At 35.7% G+C, this 19818-nt stretch overlaps 1 protein-coding gene across 1 annotated transcript; it reads left to right on the top strand.

Annotated features, from left to right (window-relative positions):
• The first annotated feature begins 1470 nt into the window (after positions 1–1470).
• On the top strand, positions 1471–13206 carry capn2l (calpain 2, (m/II) large subunit, like). The gene is made up of 21 exons (XM_048182867.1): positions 1471–1763; positions 4063–4132; positions 5028–5146; positions 6211–6344; positions 6433–6601; positions 6756–6839; positions 6918–7003; positions 7888–7962; positions 8086–8246; positions 9530–9699; positions 9834–9845; positions 9989–10200; positions 10293–10329; positions 10412–10477; positions 10567–10624; positions 10984–11048; positions 11176–11244; positions 11358–11436; positions 11525–11641; positions 11714–11772; positions 13088–13206. Exons 1-21 carry the CDS (start codon positions 1527–1529, stop codon positions 13109–13111), a joined length of 2103 nt encoding a protein of 700 aa, XP_048038824.1. The 5' UTR covers positions 1471–1526; the 3' UTR covers positions 13112–13206.
• The last annotated feature ends 6612 nt before the right edge of the window (positions 13207–19818 follow it).

The following is a 19818-nucleotide window of genomic DNA, read 5'->3' as shown; positions in this document are numbered from 1 at the left end:
GGGACCTTTAAGTGATGGCGTAGTCATCATTTAGTGGCCTGATTCACTGATACTAGAGTCTAATCTCTAATTTCACATGCCAATACTACTGCAGAAATTCCTGCAGTGACAGATTGCACAATATCACAAGACTAAATCATGTGAAATGAACTGCTAATGTACTCAGAGATCTGACTTTAAGTGATATCAATGAATCAGGCCACGTAATGATGACGATATCATCACCAGTATGTGAACTTCATCTGATAAAATTCTCTCCTGCATTTTTTTTTTTACCTTAACAAACGTGTATCAGAAACACCCACAGTTAAAGCAGGAAAAGAAAAACTTATGTTAACAAGTCAAGTGTCAAGAGCTCAACTAAAACAAACGCTTTGCTTTTAGTTTGTTAGAAAATGTATGTATTATTTAAAATAATTTATAAAGGACTTATGGTTTACAAAAAGCCCACTTCTTCTTATATTTTGTTATTTCACTAATAAAATAAATAATTGCATAATGTAGGGCTATTTTTTTAATATTACTTTTTTACATCTCAAAATGTGATTCTAAAAACAAAAACACAACAAAACAAAACAAATAGGCTACACAAATTTTCATCGCCGTTTTTTTTTTTTTCTAGTAATACAGGTTTATAAATACTTAAAAAATATTCTTGAATAAATATAACAAAAAAAAAATACAAATAAAAATAAACATGAAGAATTGTCCATAAAATGTGCAAATCCTAATTAATTGCAAATCATTTCAGATAGATTTCCAATTTGAACAGTCCACTTACACTCCAACTCATTTAGAGCAGTTTCACAATAAAACAGGATAGTTTATAACGCATGGTAAACATTTAATATAGTAACCTCTCAGTACCATAATAGGCCTATATCAAAATATTAGCATCCATAATGCCACCACAGTAGCATATTTTTGCAAGATAATTTTTTAAGAATTACCTGTCACACGTTTAGTCTGAAGATTCTGAAGCTGGCTTTTTTTCTTTTTTTTTCTTGTAATACAGGTTTCTAAATATTTAAAAAATAATCTTGAATAAATATATATATATAAAAAAAAAAACATAAAGAATTGTCCATAAAATTCACCTCTTTTTTTTTTTTTTTTTTTACCTCTAACTATCATAATAATCATAAGATTTTTTTTTTTTTTTTTTTTTTTTTAAGGATACTTCTTTAATTTTGTTAGTGATACAAAATTTGTTTGCCATTTTCCATGGCTTTGTCCCAGTTATGTGTAAAAAGTTGTCATGACATTAAATGCGTTTTTATGCGTTCATCAATTTTAAGGTGGTGACCTTTAGCTTGTAAATTATGTTTTACGCCGATAATATGTAGTGAAATCATATAGGCAAATCCCATAGTTAGATTAATGCAAAACAATATAGGCCGATAGAAAAGGTTTTTTTTTTCACACTGCCCTACTGACAAAAGGCTAGTAACGCCCCCTGGCCTCGCCCTCTACATTTACCATGTTGTGAGCTAAGATGTGCTGTTTGTTGTGACGGACGTGCAGAGATGTCAGGAATTGCGGCGAAGCTCCAGCAAAACAGGGCGCGAGCAGCGGGCATCGGTACCAACGCTCAAGCGGTCAAATTCCTCAATCAGGACTATGAAGCGCTCAAGCGAGAGTGTCTGGAGTGCGGACGCTTATTTCAGGATGACATGTTTGAAGCCAATACATCTGCGCTCGGGTTCAAGGAACTGGGACCAAACTCATCTAAAGTGCGCGGGGTTGAGTGGCTGAGACCAAAGGTGGGTGTAATACAAATCGTTTTATATTTAAAATATTTAATTAAGCATTATGGTCTAAACATTATGGTCTATATATATATATATATTTTATTTATTTTTTTTTATTTTTTTTTCAGTATTCATACCCATAGTGACACATACTGTACATTCTTCTCAGTCCAAGTTCACTTCTTTTCTTACTCTTTTGCTCTAGGCCATCTTACCTTGCTCATCTTGATTAGTTGTTCTGTGTTCAGTAATTACTCTGAAGCTTCCTGAATTTGGGTTCACCATCATTTGTTTTTGAGGCACTATGATCAGGAAGCTGCACTTGTAGTTATTATAGGTCAGTCAGATCATTGTAAGGTAAATCTGATTTCAGAAAAACAAATGCATATCAGTGTTTTACTGTGTTTTCAAACATCATCCAGGCAGCCAAGAAAGAACATAATGTCTACACTAATGACTATGTAAAGCCATTGCATGTTAGTCTTAAATTGACAAACTGCTTCAGTGCAGTTCAGACCTGGAAATTATGGGAACATATACTCCCCCAGCAGCATTATCTCTTTAAATGCTGCATACTTATGCTTTGTGAGCGCCATTATGCATTACTCCTTACCAGAAGCCCTTTTAGAGTCAATTAGAGTGAATATGATCCTTACAGCTGGTATGATGAGTGGTTATTGTTGTATTCAAGAATGTTGTCAGTTGGACTCACAGCTTTTTTTCATGGGTATTCAAACAATTTTTAGAACAAATATACTGTAGGATATGAGTGATAGGAAAACCTTTGAGATTTCTTGAGCTCTTTGGCTAGGAAACAAGATGCAATTGGTACTTTCCACAAATAGAGTACACTTTCATGTCCATATAGGCTACTTCAGAAAACTCCCATATTTTTTTGTAAAAACTATTAACATTTATTAGACAAACTAATTATATAACAAACCTAGCATAAAAAGTAGCTTGTCCATCAAAGCTTATGACCTTGATAGTATCCAACAGTTAAAATCTAACAAACATATAATACATTTGACAATGAGTTGAATATCTCAAAGAAAAAAAACCATAAATTTTTTCAACCCTGTTATCGCATGATTTGCCCCATTATAGAAAATGTAACATTCAATAAAATCAAAACACCCAAGAAGAAACATCATTTGGACCCTTCCCATGGTAGGAGGACAAAATAATCTAATTTTTATTGTAATAACCATTCAGCCCTGTTACTCTGGTTGTTGTAATGAAAATTATCAAGTAAATATCTTTCTTTAAGGTTAATCAATAACTAGGCTATACACCAACAAAATAACCTCAAGATTTCTTGCTCGTACTGAGTTATGTTTTTTGATTGAGCTAATTTTGCAGCCCTGTTACTGCATTTGCCCCTGTAATAGAAAATATAACTTAAACTTGTAACCCCCAAGAAGAAACATTATTTGGACCCTTCCAATGTCGGGAAGACAAATAACTTCATTTTCATTGTCAATTTTTACACAAATTTCAGTGTTGACTGCTCAACCATTCAACCCTGTTTCTCAGATTATTGTAATAACAATAATCAAGCAAATATGCTTCTTATGGTAAATACAGGTTAATCGGTAACTACAAATCAATAAAATAACCAGAAAAGCATCTACTGAGTTATGTGTTATTTAAGCAAATTTTGCAACCCTGTTACTGCATTTCCTCCGTTATAGAAAATGTAACTTAAAATTGTGACCCTGAAGAGGAAATATGTTTTGAACACTTCCAGTGGCTGGAAGACAAAATAACTTCATTTTCAGTGTCAGTTTTTACACAAATTTCAGAGTTGACTGCTTAACAGCATTCATCCCTGTTACTCAGATTATTGTAAAAAAAAAAAAGATTGAGCAAATATATGTTTTTAATTTATGGTAAATAAAGGTTCAAACAGTAACTACAAATGACCACAAAATCTCTAGCTCCTACTGAGTTATGTGTTATTTAATCTAATTGTGCAACTCTGTACTGTAAGTACTGACCTGTACTTCCCCCCTGTTATGGATAACTAGTTTTTAAACAAATTTCAGAGTTGACTGCTCAACCATTCAACCCCGTTACTCAGGTTATTGTAATAAAAATGAGCAAGAAAATATTAAAACAACCACAAAATATCTAGCTTCTACTGAATTATATGTTATTTAAGCTAAATTTTCCAACCCTGTTACTTGGCCCTATTTTGTATATTGTATGGAAAGGACCATGTGTTTGATCATGTTGGTTCAGCAATTAACTCATCTCTTGTTAAGGTAAACCTGTGATTCATGTTTCTGGAATGTGTTTTGTCATCCAGCAACTGACGTCCAACCCAACGTTCATTAGTGGAGGAGCGACTAGAACTGACATCTGCCAGGGTGCTTTGGGTGAGTCCATTTACCTGTAATATTAGCCCATTGTTGAGCTGGTGAAACTTTAGAAATGTTGATAACAAAAGATGTTTTACAGAACTGTCCCATATAGAATGGCCATCAGAAGTCAGCCACTGAAATACTGAGACACAATAGCAGTTTTTCTGGTTGAGGGAGTTTCTTTGAAGGGCGGATAGAGGACATTGAAAATCATCAAAATTGTAAAGGGAAACACCCTGTTTGAACACACTAATTCATTCTGATCCCTTTTTTATATTATTAGAATGTCTGTTTCTCATATCTGGGAATTTTATTAATTGCATATGTTCTTAAAGAACCATTCTGAAAATGACTACCAGGCTGTGGAATGGAATTCCTGTTGTAAAATATGGAAAAAGCAAAACCTGTCTAGGTTACAACTCTTATTCCCAAACAAACACATATACACACCCTGCCAAACCTGCTTTACTCCATACAACCCAAACACGGGTGTGCTTTTATCCTTTCCTGGTTAAAACGCAACTGTTTTCTCTCATGCAAACATGTCCTAGGGGTCTTCAGTTTTCCACTGTAGCTGAAAATGTTTGGTACGAGCCCTGATCAGAATCACAATCACTTTTTGAAGAGTTTTTGATGCCATTGACTTTACTGGCTATAAAGGAAACGTCCGTGATGCAAATGAGTTTGCAAAGTGAGTAGGAAAAATAGGACAGGTGTTGTCCTGAAGCTTGGCAGAGCAACTTAAAGCATAGGTTTATAGGTAGTTATGTTTTACCAATGATATAGTAGGATGTCACTGTTGAAGTTTTGCTTACAATAGTCAGTTGTAGGTAACGTGATACAATGCAGTAAATCAGCTCATTTAGATTTGAACACAAAATTATACCACATTTTCCTACTGGTTTCCCAGGTGACTGTTGGCTTCTAGCTGCCATCGCTTCTCTTACCCTGAACCAGGACGTGTTCGCCCGTGTGGTCCCACCTGGTCAGACCTTTGACGGTGACTATGCTGGAATATTTCATTTCCAGGTTAATAGCCTCTCGTTCACTTAAAAGCCAGCCAACCAAAAATATTACAAATAGTATGAATGATATTTTGCGTTTTTATGGCCACTACCAATACAGATTATTTTAATGTTTAAGTGCCTGCTAACCGATTATTGTTTTCTTTGTTTTTTTGACATAATATTAATAACATACTTATACAAATATTTACTTATTTCATTATTTTCTTATTAATTTATTTCTTTGCAGTATTACTGTTGTTGTAATGTATGCAAAGTTGTCTTCCGATCTAAAAGTCAGGTTTATTTTCATTGTTATTTTGGGCTCATTATTAAGCTATTTAATTTCCTTTATTTAACCAGGGGAAGTCATATTGAGACTATAGTCTCTTTTTCAAGCTATACATTTCTCTGTTAAAAATTAAATGGATTACCATACATTCAGAAACAGCATTGCTGTAATATTTAATTGGCATTTTGTCAAACATTAACCATAACCATCATGTCATTCCAAACCCGTAAGACTTTCGTTCATCTTCAAAACACAAATGAAGATATTTTAAATGAAATCTGAGAGATTCCTGTCCCTCAAATGACAGCCTATGCAACTACCACATTGTGGCTTTAAAAAGTTCATAAAGAGATTGTAAAGTCCACATTTTCTGAAGCGACACGATTGCTTTATTTGATAATCAGATTGAATTTCGGCTTTTTTTTTTCACATATTAACATTAATTATCGAACATAAACAGAAGCTCAACTGAACCTGCTTGACACTCGAGAGCAAACCTCTTGCAGAAGCTCAAACATGATGCATAACACAAGAATGAACCTCAGTGTCTCGCACATCAAGCAAACATGCTTGAGCTTCCGTTTACCAGATCTGATGTGTGCGCTGATAAATGTTTATATGTGAACAAAAGGTGAAATTCAAAGTTATATGGTAGTTCTCAGTTCTCAATCTCTCAGATTTCATCAAAAATATCTTCACTGGTTTGGAATGACATGAGGGTGAGTAATTAATGACAGAATTTTCATTTTTGGGTGAACTGACTCTTTAATGCTTACATACATTGACTGTCTCTTCAGTTCTGGCAGTATGGTGAATGGGTGGACGTGGTCATTGACGACCGTCTGCCGGCAAGAAAAGGAGAGTTGCTGTTCGTCCACTCCGCCGAGGGCTCTGAGTTTTGGAGCGCTCTGCTGGAAAAAGCCTACGCAAAGTGAGTGTTTGCTTATCAGCTCGGTAGATTAAAAGTCCTCAAACACTTCCTTGGAAATAATAGTGAAAAACGACTTCCTTGTCCTCAGGCTGAACGGCTCATATGAAGCTCTCTCTGGTGGCACCACCACAGAGGGTTTTGAGGATTTCACAGGAGGCATCGCTGAGGTCCATGAATTGGCGAAAGCAGGTCCAAATCTCTTCAAAACCATCCAGAAGGCTTTGAGCTGGGGCTCACTGCTGGGCTGCTCAATTGATGTGAGAAACTTCATATTTATGTGTGTTCAATTGTTGAACCTTGTAATTACTAGCAGTTTGTAACCGGATCTGTTGTGCAACCGTCAGTGAACTATAATAAACAGTCGTGTGTAACCGGTTCTGTTGTGTAATGTTTTATTTCGGTTTGCATTAGATCACAAGCTCTGCTGATTCAGAGGCAATTACTAGTCAGAAACTGGTGAAAGGACACGCCTACTCACTTACAGGAGCCGAAGAGGTTAGTGTTGACTAGTATTTTAAAATTTATATTTTATTGGTTTGCTTAGATCATAAATGTTACCTGGTGTCTGCACAGGTGGAGTACAGGGGCGAGTTAACCAAACTGGTCCGGATCAGGAACCCCTGGGGGCAGGTGGAGTGGACTGGACCCTGGAGTGATGGGTGGGTAAGCCTTTGTTGGCTTCAAAACACATCTGCAAATTGTTTAAAGCTATAATTCTGAGATATGTTTGAGGTTACGCAGGTGGTGTTGCAGAATGTAACCACACCCACCTGTGGCTCCTATCAAACATGTTGTCTGGGAGAGACCTGAGTTGCTATGGGAACTCTGTTTAAGCCCTTAGGTGTAGGAAGAACAGGTTCAGTGCCACCCATCCTTCTTGTCACGCAGTGTATGCCTAACAAACGCAATAAAGCTGTTCCTCGTTTCACAAAAAAATCTACAGATTTTGAACATGCTTAACCTATTCACACTTAACCTATTCATATTATATATATATATATATATATATATATATATATATATATATATATATATATATATATATATATATATATAGTGTTGTATTATATATTGTAATATATATATAAGAAATTAAGCAAGGATGCATTAAATTCATCACAACTGACAGTAAAGATATTTTATATTTTAAAATAAATGCTGTTCTTTTGAACTTTCTATTCATCAAATAATCTTGAAAAATGTTTCTTGAGCAGCAAATCAACATATTTGATTTCTGAAGGATCATGTGACATTGAAGACGGGAGTAATAATTCTGAAAATTCAGCTTTGCATTACAGGAATAAATTATATTTTGTAATATATTCAAATAGAAAACAGTTATTTTAAATTGCAATAATATCTCACAATATTGCAGTCTTTACTCTATTTATGATCAAATAATTGCAGTCTTGGTGAGAGTAAGAGATGTTTTTCAGAAAATAAATATATCTTACAGACCCCAAAACCTTGAACAGCAAATTTAACAGCAAATTAACCTTTAATAACCTGGAAATTCACTGAATGTCATGTGATTGGCCTGTAGGTCTACAGAATGGCGTCAGATCAGTGACAGTGACCGTGAGAAACTGAACTCCAAAGCAGAAGATGGAGAGTTCTGGTAATCTGCGAATGTTTTATTTATTCATTTTTTTTCTACATCTTTATTTAGCATTTTTCCTACATTTTAGTTAAGGTGTTTTGCTTTCTAAGATCACTGATAGAATATTTATCTGTATCCCAGGATGTCATACTCTGATTTCCTGCGTCATTACTCACGGGTGGAGATCTGTAATCTGACCCCTGATGCTCTCACAGATGAGAGCGTCAATAAGTGGGCGCTGTCCAAGTTTGATGGCAACTGGAGGAATGGATCTACTGCTGGAGGCTGCAGGAACTTTCCAAGTAATTAAATTATATTAAAGAAAAAATATTATATTAAAGTAAATATTTTACAAAGAATATATTAAATATCATCTAAAAGCAAAAAAACAAAATAATAAACAAAGATAAAAATAAAAACACCAATCAAAAGCAACAGCACAAAACAAAACAAAACAAAACAAAAGAATAGTAAACAAAAACAGCACAAAACAGAAGTATAATAAACAAAAACAACAGCACAGAACAGAAGTATAATAAACAAAAACAACTGCACAAAACAAAAGTGTACTAAACAAAAACAACAGCACAAGACAAAAGTATACTAAACAAAAACAACAGCAAAACACTGTCACCCTGCATGGTTGTGGGAAACACACGCGGACGATGGAGATTCAAAGACTTTAATGGCAAATGTAGGAGATCAATACATAAGGCACAACACAGACAATACAGCGACGTGAAACAATGACGTGCTACAATGACGTATAACAGAGATGAGAACTGACCGAGACTGAGGGAATATATACAAGTCAAACAAAGGGGCAAACAAGGCTAATTAATAGGACACACCTGGGACTAATGAACTCAAATCAGGGAAACCAAGGGAACAAACTAGTGGAGGGAAAACTGAACAAAAGAACACAGGAAAACATACACAGAACACTGACAAAAACAAAACAGAAGTCAACTAAACAAAAACAACCACACAAAACAAAATTATTCTAAAGAAAAACAACAGCACAAAACAAAACAAAAGGATAGTACACAAAAACAACCTCACAAAACAAAAGTATACTAAACAAAAACAACTGCACAAAACAAAACAAGTATACTAAACAGAAACAACAGCACAAAACAAAACAGAAGTATATTAAACAAAAACAACTCAAAACAAAAGTATACTTAACAAAAACACAAAAGTATACTAAACAAAAACAACAATACAAAACAAAAGGGTTACACTTTATTTTAAGGTGTCATTGTTACCGTGTAGTTATATATTTAAGTACAGATTAATATTATTTAACAACATGTACTTATTATAGGGTTAGGGTAGGATAAGGGTTTGGTTGAGAGTTAGTTGCATGTAATTATGCATAATTTACTGTTATTACTATGGTAAGTACATGTAACATATGTAACAAGGACACTGTAAAATAAAGTGTTACCAAAAGGATAGTAAACAAAAAACAGCAATAAATATCAAAACAAAAAAATACTAAACAAAAGCAGCATTTTTGTTTAATATTACTATTTATTACAACAAAAGCCATATTGTTTGCCCTTCGTTTTGTTCCCGGCAGACTCGTTCTGGATGAACCCTCAGTTTTTGATCAAGCTGGAGGAGGAGGATGATGATCCAGCTGATAATGAAGTGGGATGCAGCTTCGTTGTGGGTCTGATCCAGAAGAACCGTCGCAAAATGAGAAAGGTCGGAGAGGACATGCACACCATTGGCTTCGCCATCTATGAGGTGAGCAGTTTGAAGCACATTCACACAGACAGACAGATCTTATTCTGGCCAAGAACTGTCAGAAGTGATAAGAATTATTTTACAAACATAAAATAAATTATAAATATCTATATCTCTCTTATTGTCATCCACAGGTTCCTCAAGAGGTATGGACTGCTCATACTAAAGCACAAAATGTCCAGAAATACAGTACAAATTCCACTAGTGTCTTCATCTGATCCTCTTAAAGAGATATTTCACCTCAAAATTAACACCAATATCAAATTCCTATTGAAACATTCTGTTGTAGTTTGTCGGGAAGAGGAACGTCCATCTGGATCGTAACTTCTTCGTGCGACATGCCTCAGCGGCCCGCTCCGAGACCTTCATCAACCTGCGGGAGGTGTGCTCTCGATTCTGTCTGCCCCCCGGCGAGTATCTCATCGTGCCATCCACCTTTGAGCCCAACAAAGATGGAGACTTCTGCGTGCGCGTCTTCTCTGAAAAACAGGCAGAGTTCCAGTGAGTTCCTGGACAGATTCTGGCCCACAATAAGTAGATTAGTCCTAATGAAAAGTTTATGTCTCCTCACTGAAATGTGTTTGTTTTTTTAGAGAGCTTGATGACCCTGTCAAGTGCAATGTTCCAGAGGTATATTTCTCCACCATGTCCAATATGAATATAATACTGTATTATGACATAAACATGCATTATTTCAATTTTAATCTTGCAGATTGATGTGAAAGAGAGTGATATTGATAGTCGGTTTAAGAATCTGTTTGGACAGCTTGCTGGGGCCGTGAGTATTACAGGATAATGATTTAATTATGCTATTTTTGTTCATATTAATTTTAATAAAACGTATTCAATCACATTTCCTCCCACAAGGACTGTGAGATCTCACCATTTGAACTGCAAAATATCCTGAACAAAGTGATATCTAAACGTAAGTGGGCCATTTTTACATGCTTTTATATCAGATACAGATTACATTTTTTAAATATATAGTAAATAATTAATTAAATAATATTTTAGAAATATAAAAATTTATAACAATAAATGTAAGTAAATAATAATTTACGTAAAATTGCTGCTGCTGCATGAATAGACATAAATCCTGTAGCAGATCTAGGCAGGTGGAGCTGGGGAGGTGGTGGGTTTCAGAGGAACTCTGATAGCGCTACAGGACTAGCTCACAGCAAACACTGAACCAGTAAATGTTGAGGAAGCAATCTCACTGGCTGCAGGATCAGGATCATCTCTTTTTTTTCATTATTAACCTTTTATAATAACTTTTTTTTAAAGGCAAAGACATTAGAACTGATGGATTTAGTTTGGACACTAGTCGCAACATGGTCAACTTACTGGATGTATCCTTTTGAAGAAATACACAAGATGTGATGGACCAGATGACTCAAAGAACATTTAAACTATGTATTTCTACTCCACTATGCTCTAGCTTTGTCTATTCTATTCTTTCCTTTATTGATGTCTCAGAAAGACGGCAGTGGCAAACTTGGCCTGGTTGAATTTAAGATTCTCTGGACTAAAATTGAGATGTACCTGGTATGTTTTCATGCTTCTATCATTTTCATTATTTGTACAATCCAACTTTAAATGTGGTAGATAGTTATAAAATGTCATAACATTGCAGTCCGTCTGTGTTTGTGTTCTGTCAGGACATCTACTGTAAAATTGATAAGGACAAGTCAGGCACAATGAGCTCTATGGAGATGAGAGAGGCAGTAGAGAAAGCAGGTCAGATGATCTTAAAAGTACAGTTTAAACAAAAATGAAATTCTGTTATCATTTAATCACCCACATGTATTTTTTTTTTTTTGTACAGGCTTCTCTCTGAGCAACCCTCTACACCAGATCCTGGTAGCACGCTACAGCGACTCCAATCTCACCATCGACTTTGACAACTTTGTGGGCTGTATTATGCGTCTTGAATGCATGTTCAGTAAGTGTCCGAATTTTGAATAAAGACTCATATGTAAATTGTGCATTTACATATCTAAATTCTCATTTGCAGAAACATTTAACATGCTGGACAAGGACAAGAATGGCACAGTAGAGCTGAACATGGCGGAGGTTAGTGTCTTAGTGAGAATGTTAGTCATGCGACCAACAGTGAAGCTTCTAGATTGATCTTGAATCGTGGCATGTTTATGAAGGAAAACTTTTTTGTTTCCATTTCCATTTTTGAATTGTACTTTGTGAAAATTTTATTTCACCAAATTATCTCAAAAATAGTCAAAAATGACTATTACTTTATGACTGCAATTCTGATTCACCACACTACTCTTAGAAAAGAAGGTTCAACCCTAGGGTTCTTGACCCTTTATGCCAAAAAGGTTCTTTACAAGGAGAAATGTCTTAAATGATTGAATAATACTTTACGAGCGGCTTAATTAATACAATTTAATCAAAATAAAAAATTAATTAATTAAAACTAAATCCATACAATGATACCATGATGGAACCCCTAAAAGGTTCTATATATGAAGCGCCTGACAGAACCTGATAAGGTTCTATATAGAACCTTTTCTTCTTTCACACCAAGGACGATAACTATAACAATAATGATTAGATAGTTATAGTTCTAAAAATCTTTCTAAATATAAAAGAATAGCAGAGTCCACACAACAACTGTAACGATAACAGCACAGAGAAAAAATATCGTTGGAATCCCTTTCAGAACTTTTTTTTTTTTTTTTTTACAGCTAATGAGTGATAAAAACATTGACAGCCAATCAGAATCCATCCTGCTTTAAAGGGGCAGTGTGTAAATTTTAGCGGCATCTAGCGGTGAGATTGTGAATTGAAATATAGAGAAGCTATGGTGGCCAACAAAGGACAAAACCATTGTCGTCTGAGACAGCAGAGAGTAGTCAGTCAAGTAAATGTGCTCTGTAGATCAGTTTGTCCATTTAGGGCTACTGTAGAAACATGCCGCCGCAAAATGGCGACTCAACATGTAAGGGGATCCGCGGTGTATGTAGATACAAATGGCTCATTCTAAGGTAATAAAAACATAACGGTTCATTATGTAAGGTCTTTATACACCACAGTTATGGATATCATATTGCATTTAAAGTGGCAGATGACAAAACTGCAGCGCATGCTTATAATAAACAGAACAGTATCTTCCACTGGTGTGGACGCTGATATAGTTATCATTTTTGGTGTGATTAGGCCTTAAGAGTGTAGAAATGGAAGGTCAAGTTGAGCGCATTCCATCATGAGATACATTATTCCATCTTTCTATTCAATGCACCATACTGTTAATGTGCATACTGAGCCCAGTATACATATAATATGCTGCAGCAACCATTGGAAAATTATGCTTTGCTCTTCTTTCATTCCCAGTCGTTTGACTGTAAAAATGTATTTTGTCTCCCTCTAGTGGCTGAATTTTTCCATGCTTTGAGGAAAATTAGCAGATTCTGGACCACTGGGAGGAATCAGACCTGCATCAAACTGATCACCATCTTCATATGCTAAATAAATAAATAAATAAATAAATAGGTCCCTGTGCAGTACATAGATTTCATTTATTGGTGGTTTAGCTAGTTTATTATTGCTTATTTTGTTGTACAGTTCATAGAAGGCTATCATAAAACGATAGTACGATAGATGACAAAAATATGTTAGATACAAACAAACCGTTATGTGTGTTTCTTTTCTAAAAATGTAATGGACAAAAATTAATTGTTTAATTTAAGGACTGTTTATGACAGCAGTGGCAGGTATGTGTTTTCTTTCTCTCTCTGTATGTCTACACTGTAAAAAATATATATATATATTTTCATGATTTATCATCAAAATACTTTCTTTTGTCAAATCAACTTAAATAATTAATGTGGTTCAGATAACATAATATTTTGAGTTTCTGTTGATTAAAACAATTGCCTTCATTGTATTAATTCAAATTTTTAATTTCAATTAACTCAAAATTTTAGGGCAACCAGGTAACTTAAATTGAACAAACAATTCTTTTTTACAGTGTATATACACTTCTTTTAAAAACAAACAAACAAACAAGCCTTACTTTATAATACTTACTTTTGAGAGATGAACTAGGGATTTTGAGCAAGTTACAGGCTTTTGCAGGTAATATATTGTGTGGTGCTGTTTATACGAATTGTTTTGAGAAATGCACTTACTGGTTTGCAAATCTTATAGATGATTCAAGAAATATACCAAAGCAACTGAGGAAAAACTGTAAAACTTAAATGCCAATTACAATTTCAACAGATTGTAACATTTTGATTGTAATTACAATAAAAAAATCAAAAAGCCACCCATCCAATCCTCTCTAGGGTCCAGGGACATGCAGAGAGTTCCTCAGGGGCAGGGGCTCAAATGTAAAAAAAAATGTATATATATGTATGTGTGTCAAAAGTTTGGATACATCACTATTTTATGTTTTTGCAAGAAGTCTCATCAAGCCTGCATTTATTTGATCAAAAATACAGAAAAAAAAAACTAATATTGTAAAATATTATTAAAGTTAAAATAATGGTTTTCTGTTTTAACTCAACTATATTTTACTTCAAAATATAATTTATTTCAGCATCATTACTCTAGTCTTCAGTGTCACATGATCCTTCAGAAATCATTCTAATATGCTTATTTATTATCAATGTTGGAAACCGTTGTGCTGCTTAATACTTTTTATAACCTGTGATACTTTTTTTCCGGGACTCCTTGATGAATCAAACGTTAAAAAAGAACAGCATAAATTGTAGGAATAAATTATATTTAAAGTATATTCAAATAGAAAACCATTATTTTAAATTGTAATAATATGTCACGCTATTGCTGTTTTTGATCAAATAAATGCAGGATGAGATTAATTGACTGTTTTTCATGCTGCATAATTATGGTACAAAAATGGTAATATAATAAAGTCCTTTCACGTCACTATTTCGCCAGCATACACTTCACATAATAGGCTTGTAGGTGGCACTTGGGATTCATTAATGATAGTTTCATCAACTAGTAAACGGTGTATCCATGGGCGAGGCTAGCCCCTTTTTAGGGGTGCTTCAGCACCCCTAAAAAGGAGCTCAGCACCCCTAAAACTTCGAGTAAGAAATGTTATTCTAAAATTTTTGTTCGTCTTTTACAAGGTTAAATAATGTCCAAAACATACTCTGTAGATTGTGGTTTAAAATGCATGTGTTAAGGATGAAAATGAAAACATCCCCCTTAGCAAATTATGTCATCCTCTTCTCTTCTTCTACTTCTCCTCTGTACCTGCACCGCTCAGCACGACCGATTCCGATTCCGAAACCATATCGGTGAGTAGCCTACTGGAGTCAGTATAAAAAAAATATCCCCCCTGGGTGATGCTACTCCTCAAACCACCAACAGAGCATATAAAATACCAAAAATATAAATCTTTTTTTAAAACATCGCCAAGTAAAACGCTGCGTTTATATAGAACTGTCTCTTTACGACCACAACAAACGGGACACTTTTCAGACGCGCGTTCCGACCTCGCCTCAGTGCCAGGCGCAAGTCAAACGAGCGCGGAAAAGGTGCAGGTGACGACGAGGGAGCTTCAGTTGAACAACAGTGAACTGCAGTCAGATGAGATGTTGTCAGGCTATGTCGGTAAAACTCAGAAAAATGAACACGACTGTCCAATCAGCCGTTATACTGTGCCCGTGGCGCGCACTCAAGAATTGCATGCGCAAATGCGCCGGCGCGTGCTGCATAATTACTTTATTATAGCTTAAATAAAGCGCAAAAGAAACTACGAGCAATGACCGTCGTTGTTCTGTTGTAAGTTAAGTCATGAAATTACCAAACATGCGATTAAAGCTGCCTCAAAACTGTGCAGGCATGTATTTGTTGACATGGTTTTAAAGCTATTGTTATCCAATTTGTTGGCCTTAAAACGTCTTAAAATGCACATATGTACACCAGGGAAATCTAAATTTTCTCGGGGGAGCATGCCCCCGAACCACCTTAGCATACTACATTTTCTGACCTCGGTAATTAAAACCCGGCTTATTCTATCTAATGAAATCTGAGGTAAACGTGCATTTCTCCAAATGTGCGCACTTTTGGACTAAAAGTTTTGTGTGTATGCACTGTGATAAAAAATAAATGGGACCAAACACGATTGAATTTGTGTCTCGTTATTCAATTAATAACTAGGCTAAAAAAAATGAATGAATCAATGTTAAAATGATAAAGTTATTTTTCAATAGACATATTTTTTGTTTTTGTGTGAAAAGAGGGTGGGTGGTGGCAGTGGGGCTCATTGGGTGCTCAGCACCCCTAAAGCTCTGACCCTAGAATCGCCCCTGGGTGTATCAATATACATAAATACGCTAAATGAAATGAACACTACTTACTTACCATTAACGCGGCTTTTGGTGCTGCATGGTTGTAGTCAGTTTACATTCATTTCGTCAGCGACGCAATTTGATTTGTGAGTCATTCTACGAAACGGATTTGGGTCCGCAACGTTTGATCAGATGCATAAGGCACAAAAAATGTCCCAAAGTCTGTTTCCAAAGCTTAAAATTATTAATTCAAGTGTTCTTTTTAACATGATATATGATAAAATGCTTTTTTTTTTTTTTTGAAGATTATTAGCATACTATTTTTAATCATTTGTCATTATTACATAGCCAAATTCACTTGTCCGTGTTAACCAACATGACATTTGCATCTAAAATATCACCAAATAAGTTATATATTTTTTTCAAACATACTATTTTCAGGATTATATGTAGCTTGCTCAGCTTCATCTGCCGGTTTATGCTTCGCTCTTCATAGCTCTGCTGCCGCCATGTTTCCAACACCTGGCCCCGCCTTGACGCAGTGATTGACAGGGCGGGGCGGGGACGTGATCGGCTCGAAATGCATTTTCAAATCCACATTGAATTTTGCTACATTCATTGCGGGACATTTCATGAAAATGCAATAAAGAAAAATAACATTTAAATGATCATTTTGCGACAATTTTTGCTTGAACGTGTTAAACATATATAATAATTTCATTTTAATTTTGCAACTTATAAAGCATTAAAATATATGTTTAAATTATATGTTAACAGTAGTGTAGGAAATGGCAAATGTAAATTATATTATTGAATTTGAATTATCATTTTGGTCCAAACATTGCGTATGGAAAATGTAAATTTAAATACAGAAATGCATTGCCATTTTACATATTGCATATTACATTTCAAACTGAAAATTGCTACACATAAGCTTCCATAGGTGAGAAGCCACTCAGAACTATCATAAATGACCTGCAGAGGGCAGCAGATGAGATCTGATTAGAGGTCCGCACAGGCCCGGCCCGTACCCGAGATCGTTTGACCCGACCCGAACCCGAGCATTACTGTTATATCTGTTATAACCTGTTAACCCTGTTAACAATCCATTGCTATAGAGATGTACCATTCTTGCTATCATAAGTCAAGACAGCTTTGTAAGACTTACACTGCACGTGACCGCTGAGCTATTTATTGGTTGAATGACAAGATCATACCATACAACGTTTAAATAGACAGAAACATCTAATTTCTAAGTAGTAGAAAAGACGCACAGAGGTCATTTGCATGCTATGTTTTTCCAAGTTTTCTTGATCTGTCAGTGTAATGAAAACGAGTTTAAGCAACATGAGCGAGAGTTAGAGACAAAGAGCATTTAGGCCACGCCCACAGCGGGGGTGGGGGTGGGGTGTAAAGACAATCCAACCCTCTCCATTTACTTTGTATTGTGTGAAGCTGCTTCCTTGTCATTTCTTCCTTCTAACAAAAAACAGAACAAAAAACCCAGGCTGAAAAACCCAAGGAGGCAGCTTCGCGCAATACAAAGTCAATGGAGAGGGTTAGATTTCCTGCATGACATTAGGCTCATTTGAGATGTCCCTTTCAAGAAAAGTCTGTTCACTCGGCGGCCATATTTGCATCGCCTCTGGGCAGCTATTTCAGGCGTCCAAGACCTAGGCTACGTTCCAGTTCGTTTTTTAAATGCCCTTCCCTCGCTAACTTCCCTCAGTCTCGTTGACTCGGATATACGTCATTGCTTATGTAGCATGAGTGCCCACTACTGGCGGAACCTTTGCAATGGGCTAAGCCCTTGATCACTTGGAATCTGCAATGGAGCTGATTTATTATTTATTTTTTCCCCTTACAAAATTGTTTAATGCAGTATTCTACATGCATATATGTGTATTTTAAATATTTAAAAAATTAATTAATATATCATAGAGTTGTTTGTGGTGGGTAAATTAAATGCGATATGTGGTGACGTCACGATCGTGTTGCATTGTGGGTTATGGAGCTGCCTGAAGTGTACATATGAAGTAGACAGTAGGGTCTGTCCATATAAACTTCCCTCGTCCACTTCACAAAGTGGAACACACTTCAAACTGGCGGCAGGGATTCCCCCGAGGGGAAGTGCTTAGGGAAGTTTGCGAGTGCGTGTCTAAAACTGGAGTGGAACGCAGCCCAAGTCCTACCTATTTGAATGACGGAATCCTGAAATCTCAAACACTACTTGGCGAACTCCCAATTAAATTATTTCAAATCAGCAACAAAATCTGACATGAACTGTTCCATAAATGTTGTTTCCTATGCTAGCATAGCATTAAAACAGCTTATTTTTCAGGCTAGACATGCAGTCCTATGCTGGTCCTATTTTTTTACCAAAGCAGCTGATATTGCCATAGCAACTAGTGGACTGCGACTCGCTTTCACCACAAAATGGTGGAAACGCAGGGCCGCTGCTGGGCGCTGGTGTTGCAATGGAATGTTCTATTGAGTTTCGCTCCTTGTTAGTGTATTCTTTGGCTGAGCCCTCAAGTCTGCGAGCTACGCAGACGACTTTACCTGGCATTCAAAACGTCATTATGTCACGAAAGTGCGGACTCAGAGGAAGACCACAAGGGTTTAGGGTGCCATTTGGGACCGGGCCTTTCTATATCTATGGGCTGAGATGTTACACAAGGGCAGTGACTGTAACATCGAGCGTATTTTGCAGTATTAAACATGTATTTATACCGACTTCATCAGGCTCTGAAAATTCTTCAAAAAGAACACAATGAATGGCCTTCTCAGCTGCCATAGTTGCAACTCTTGTGTCATCAGAACAGGGTGTTCAACGCACCACCATTTAAAAAAAAAAAAGTTTCTAAAGTTTAAAAAATTCAAATTCAAATCTGTATAAAATGGCACTTACTATTCAATTCTGTTAAATGACACTTGTCAATAATTCAAATTTACACAATTCAAATTCAGATCATTTTGTCATATTTCTGGTGACCGGTCTTTCTTACAAAACTAGTTCAGGAGTGTTTGCTTTGTAGCTGCTCTCACAAAGAGGTAATTCCCTTTTACCTGTTGACAGTAACAGACATTTAGGCATACCAATGTTTAAACACCACCGCCGGGCCAAACCATTCTCATTAATTATTTGATATTTCCATGAATAACTGAGCTGATAACAATTTACTAACATACTCTAACAAGTCCACTGGAGGCCAGTTGTAGTTGAGAACCCGTGTGTATGGAGTCAAATTAATGCCTTAAAGTTTTGCACAAAAATAAAGTTTTGCAAAACACAAAAAAGAACTGAGCAATAAAAAAAATGTTTTGCAAGCAAAAATAAAGAATTGCAAAGGAAAAATAAAGTATTGAGCAGAAAAAAATAAGTTTTGCAAACAAAAATAATAAATTGCAAAATAAAATAAAGTAGTGCAAAAATAAAAATATAATCAATCACAAAAATCAATGACAGCTGAAATCCTATTTTATCTTTGCCACATATTTTTCATGCTCAAACCTACTAAATCATTTGCAACACTCATTTTATTCTGCGTTTCAGTCAAGCGTGTGCTCACGATACCGGTTTTCTTTTGCGCTGCACTTTTCTGCGCAGATCTCTTTATGGCACTGGTTTGACGTGGGGGTGGAGTCAAGAAACGGGGGCACGCCCCCGCAAAATACATTGGAGGGAAGCGTAATCGGCAACAGGTGAAATAATTCTTTGACATGGTTAAAAATAATGAATGGTTTGTTTTTGTTGGTTTGTTTAGCATTATGTTGTCGCCGATTACGACCCCCTCCAATGCTTTTCTTATAGTAATATGATCCGTTGCGCTCT

Source organism: Megalobrama amblycephala, linkage group LG2, assembly GCF_018812025.1.
Source record: "Megalobrama amblycephala isolate DHTTF-2021 linkage group LG2, ASM1881202v1, whole genome shotgun sequence".
Classification (NCBI taxonomy): Eukaryota; Metazoa; Chordata; class Actinopteri; order Cypriniformes; family Xenocyprididae; genus Megalobrama; species Megalobrama amblycephala.
Note: the sequence above shows the minus strand (reverse complement) of the source record. Positions and strands in the feature narration are given on the sequence as shown.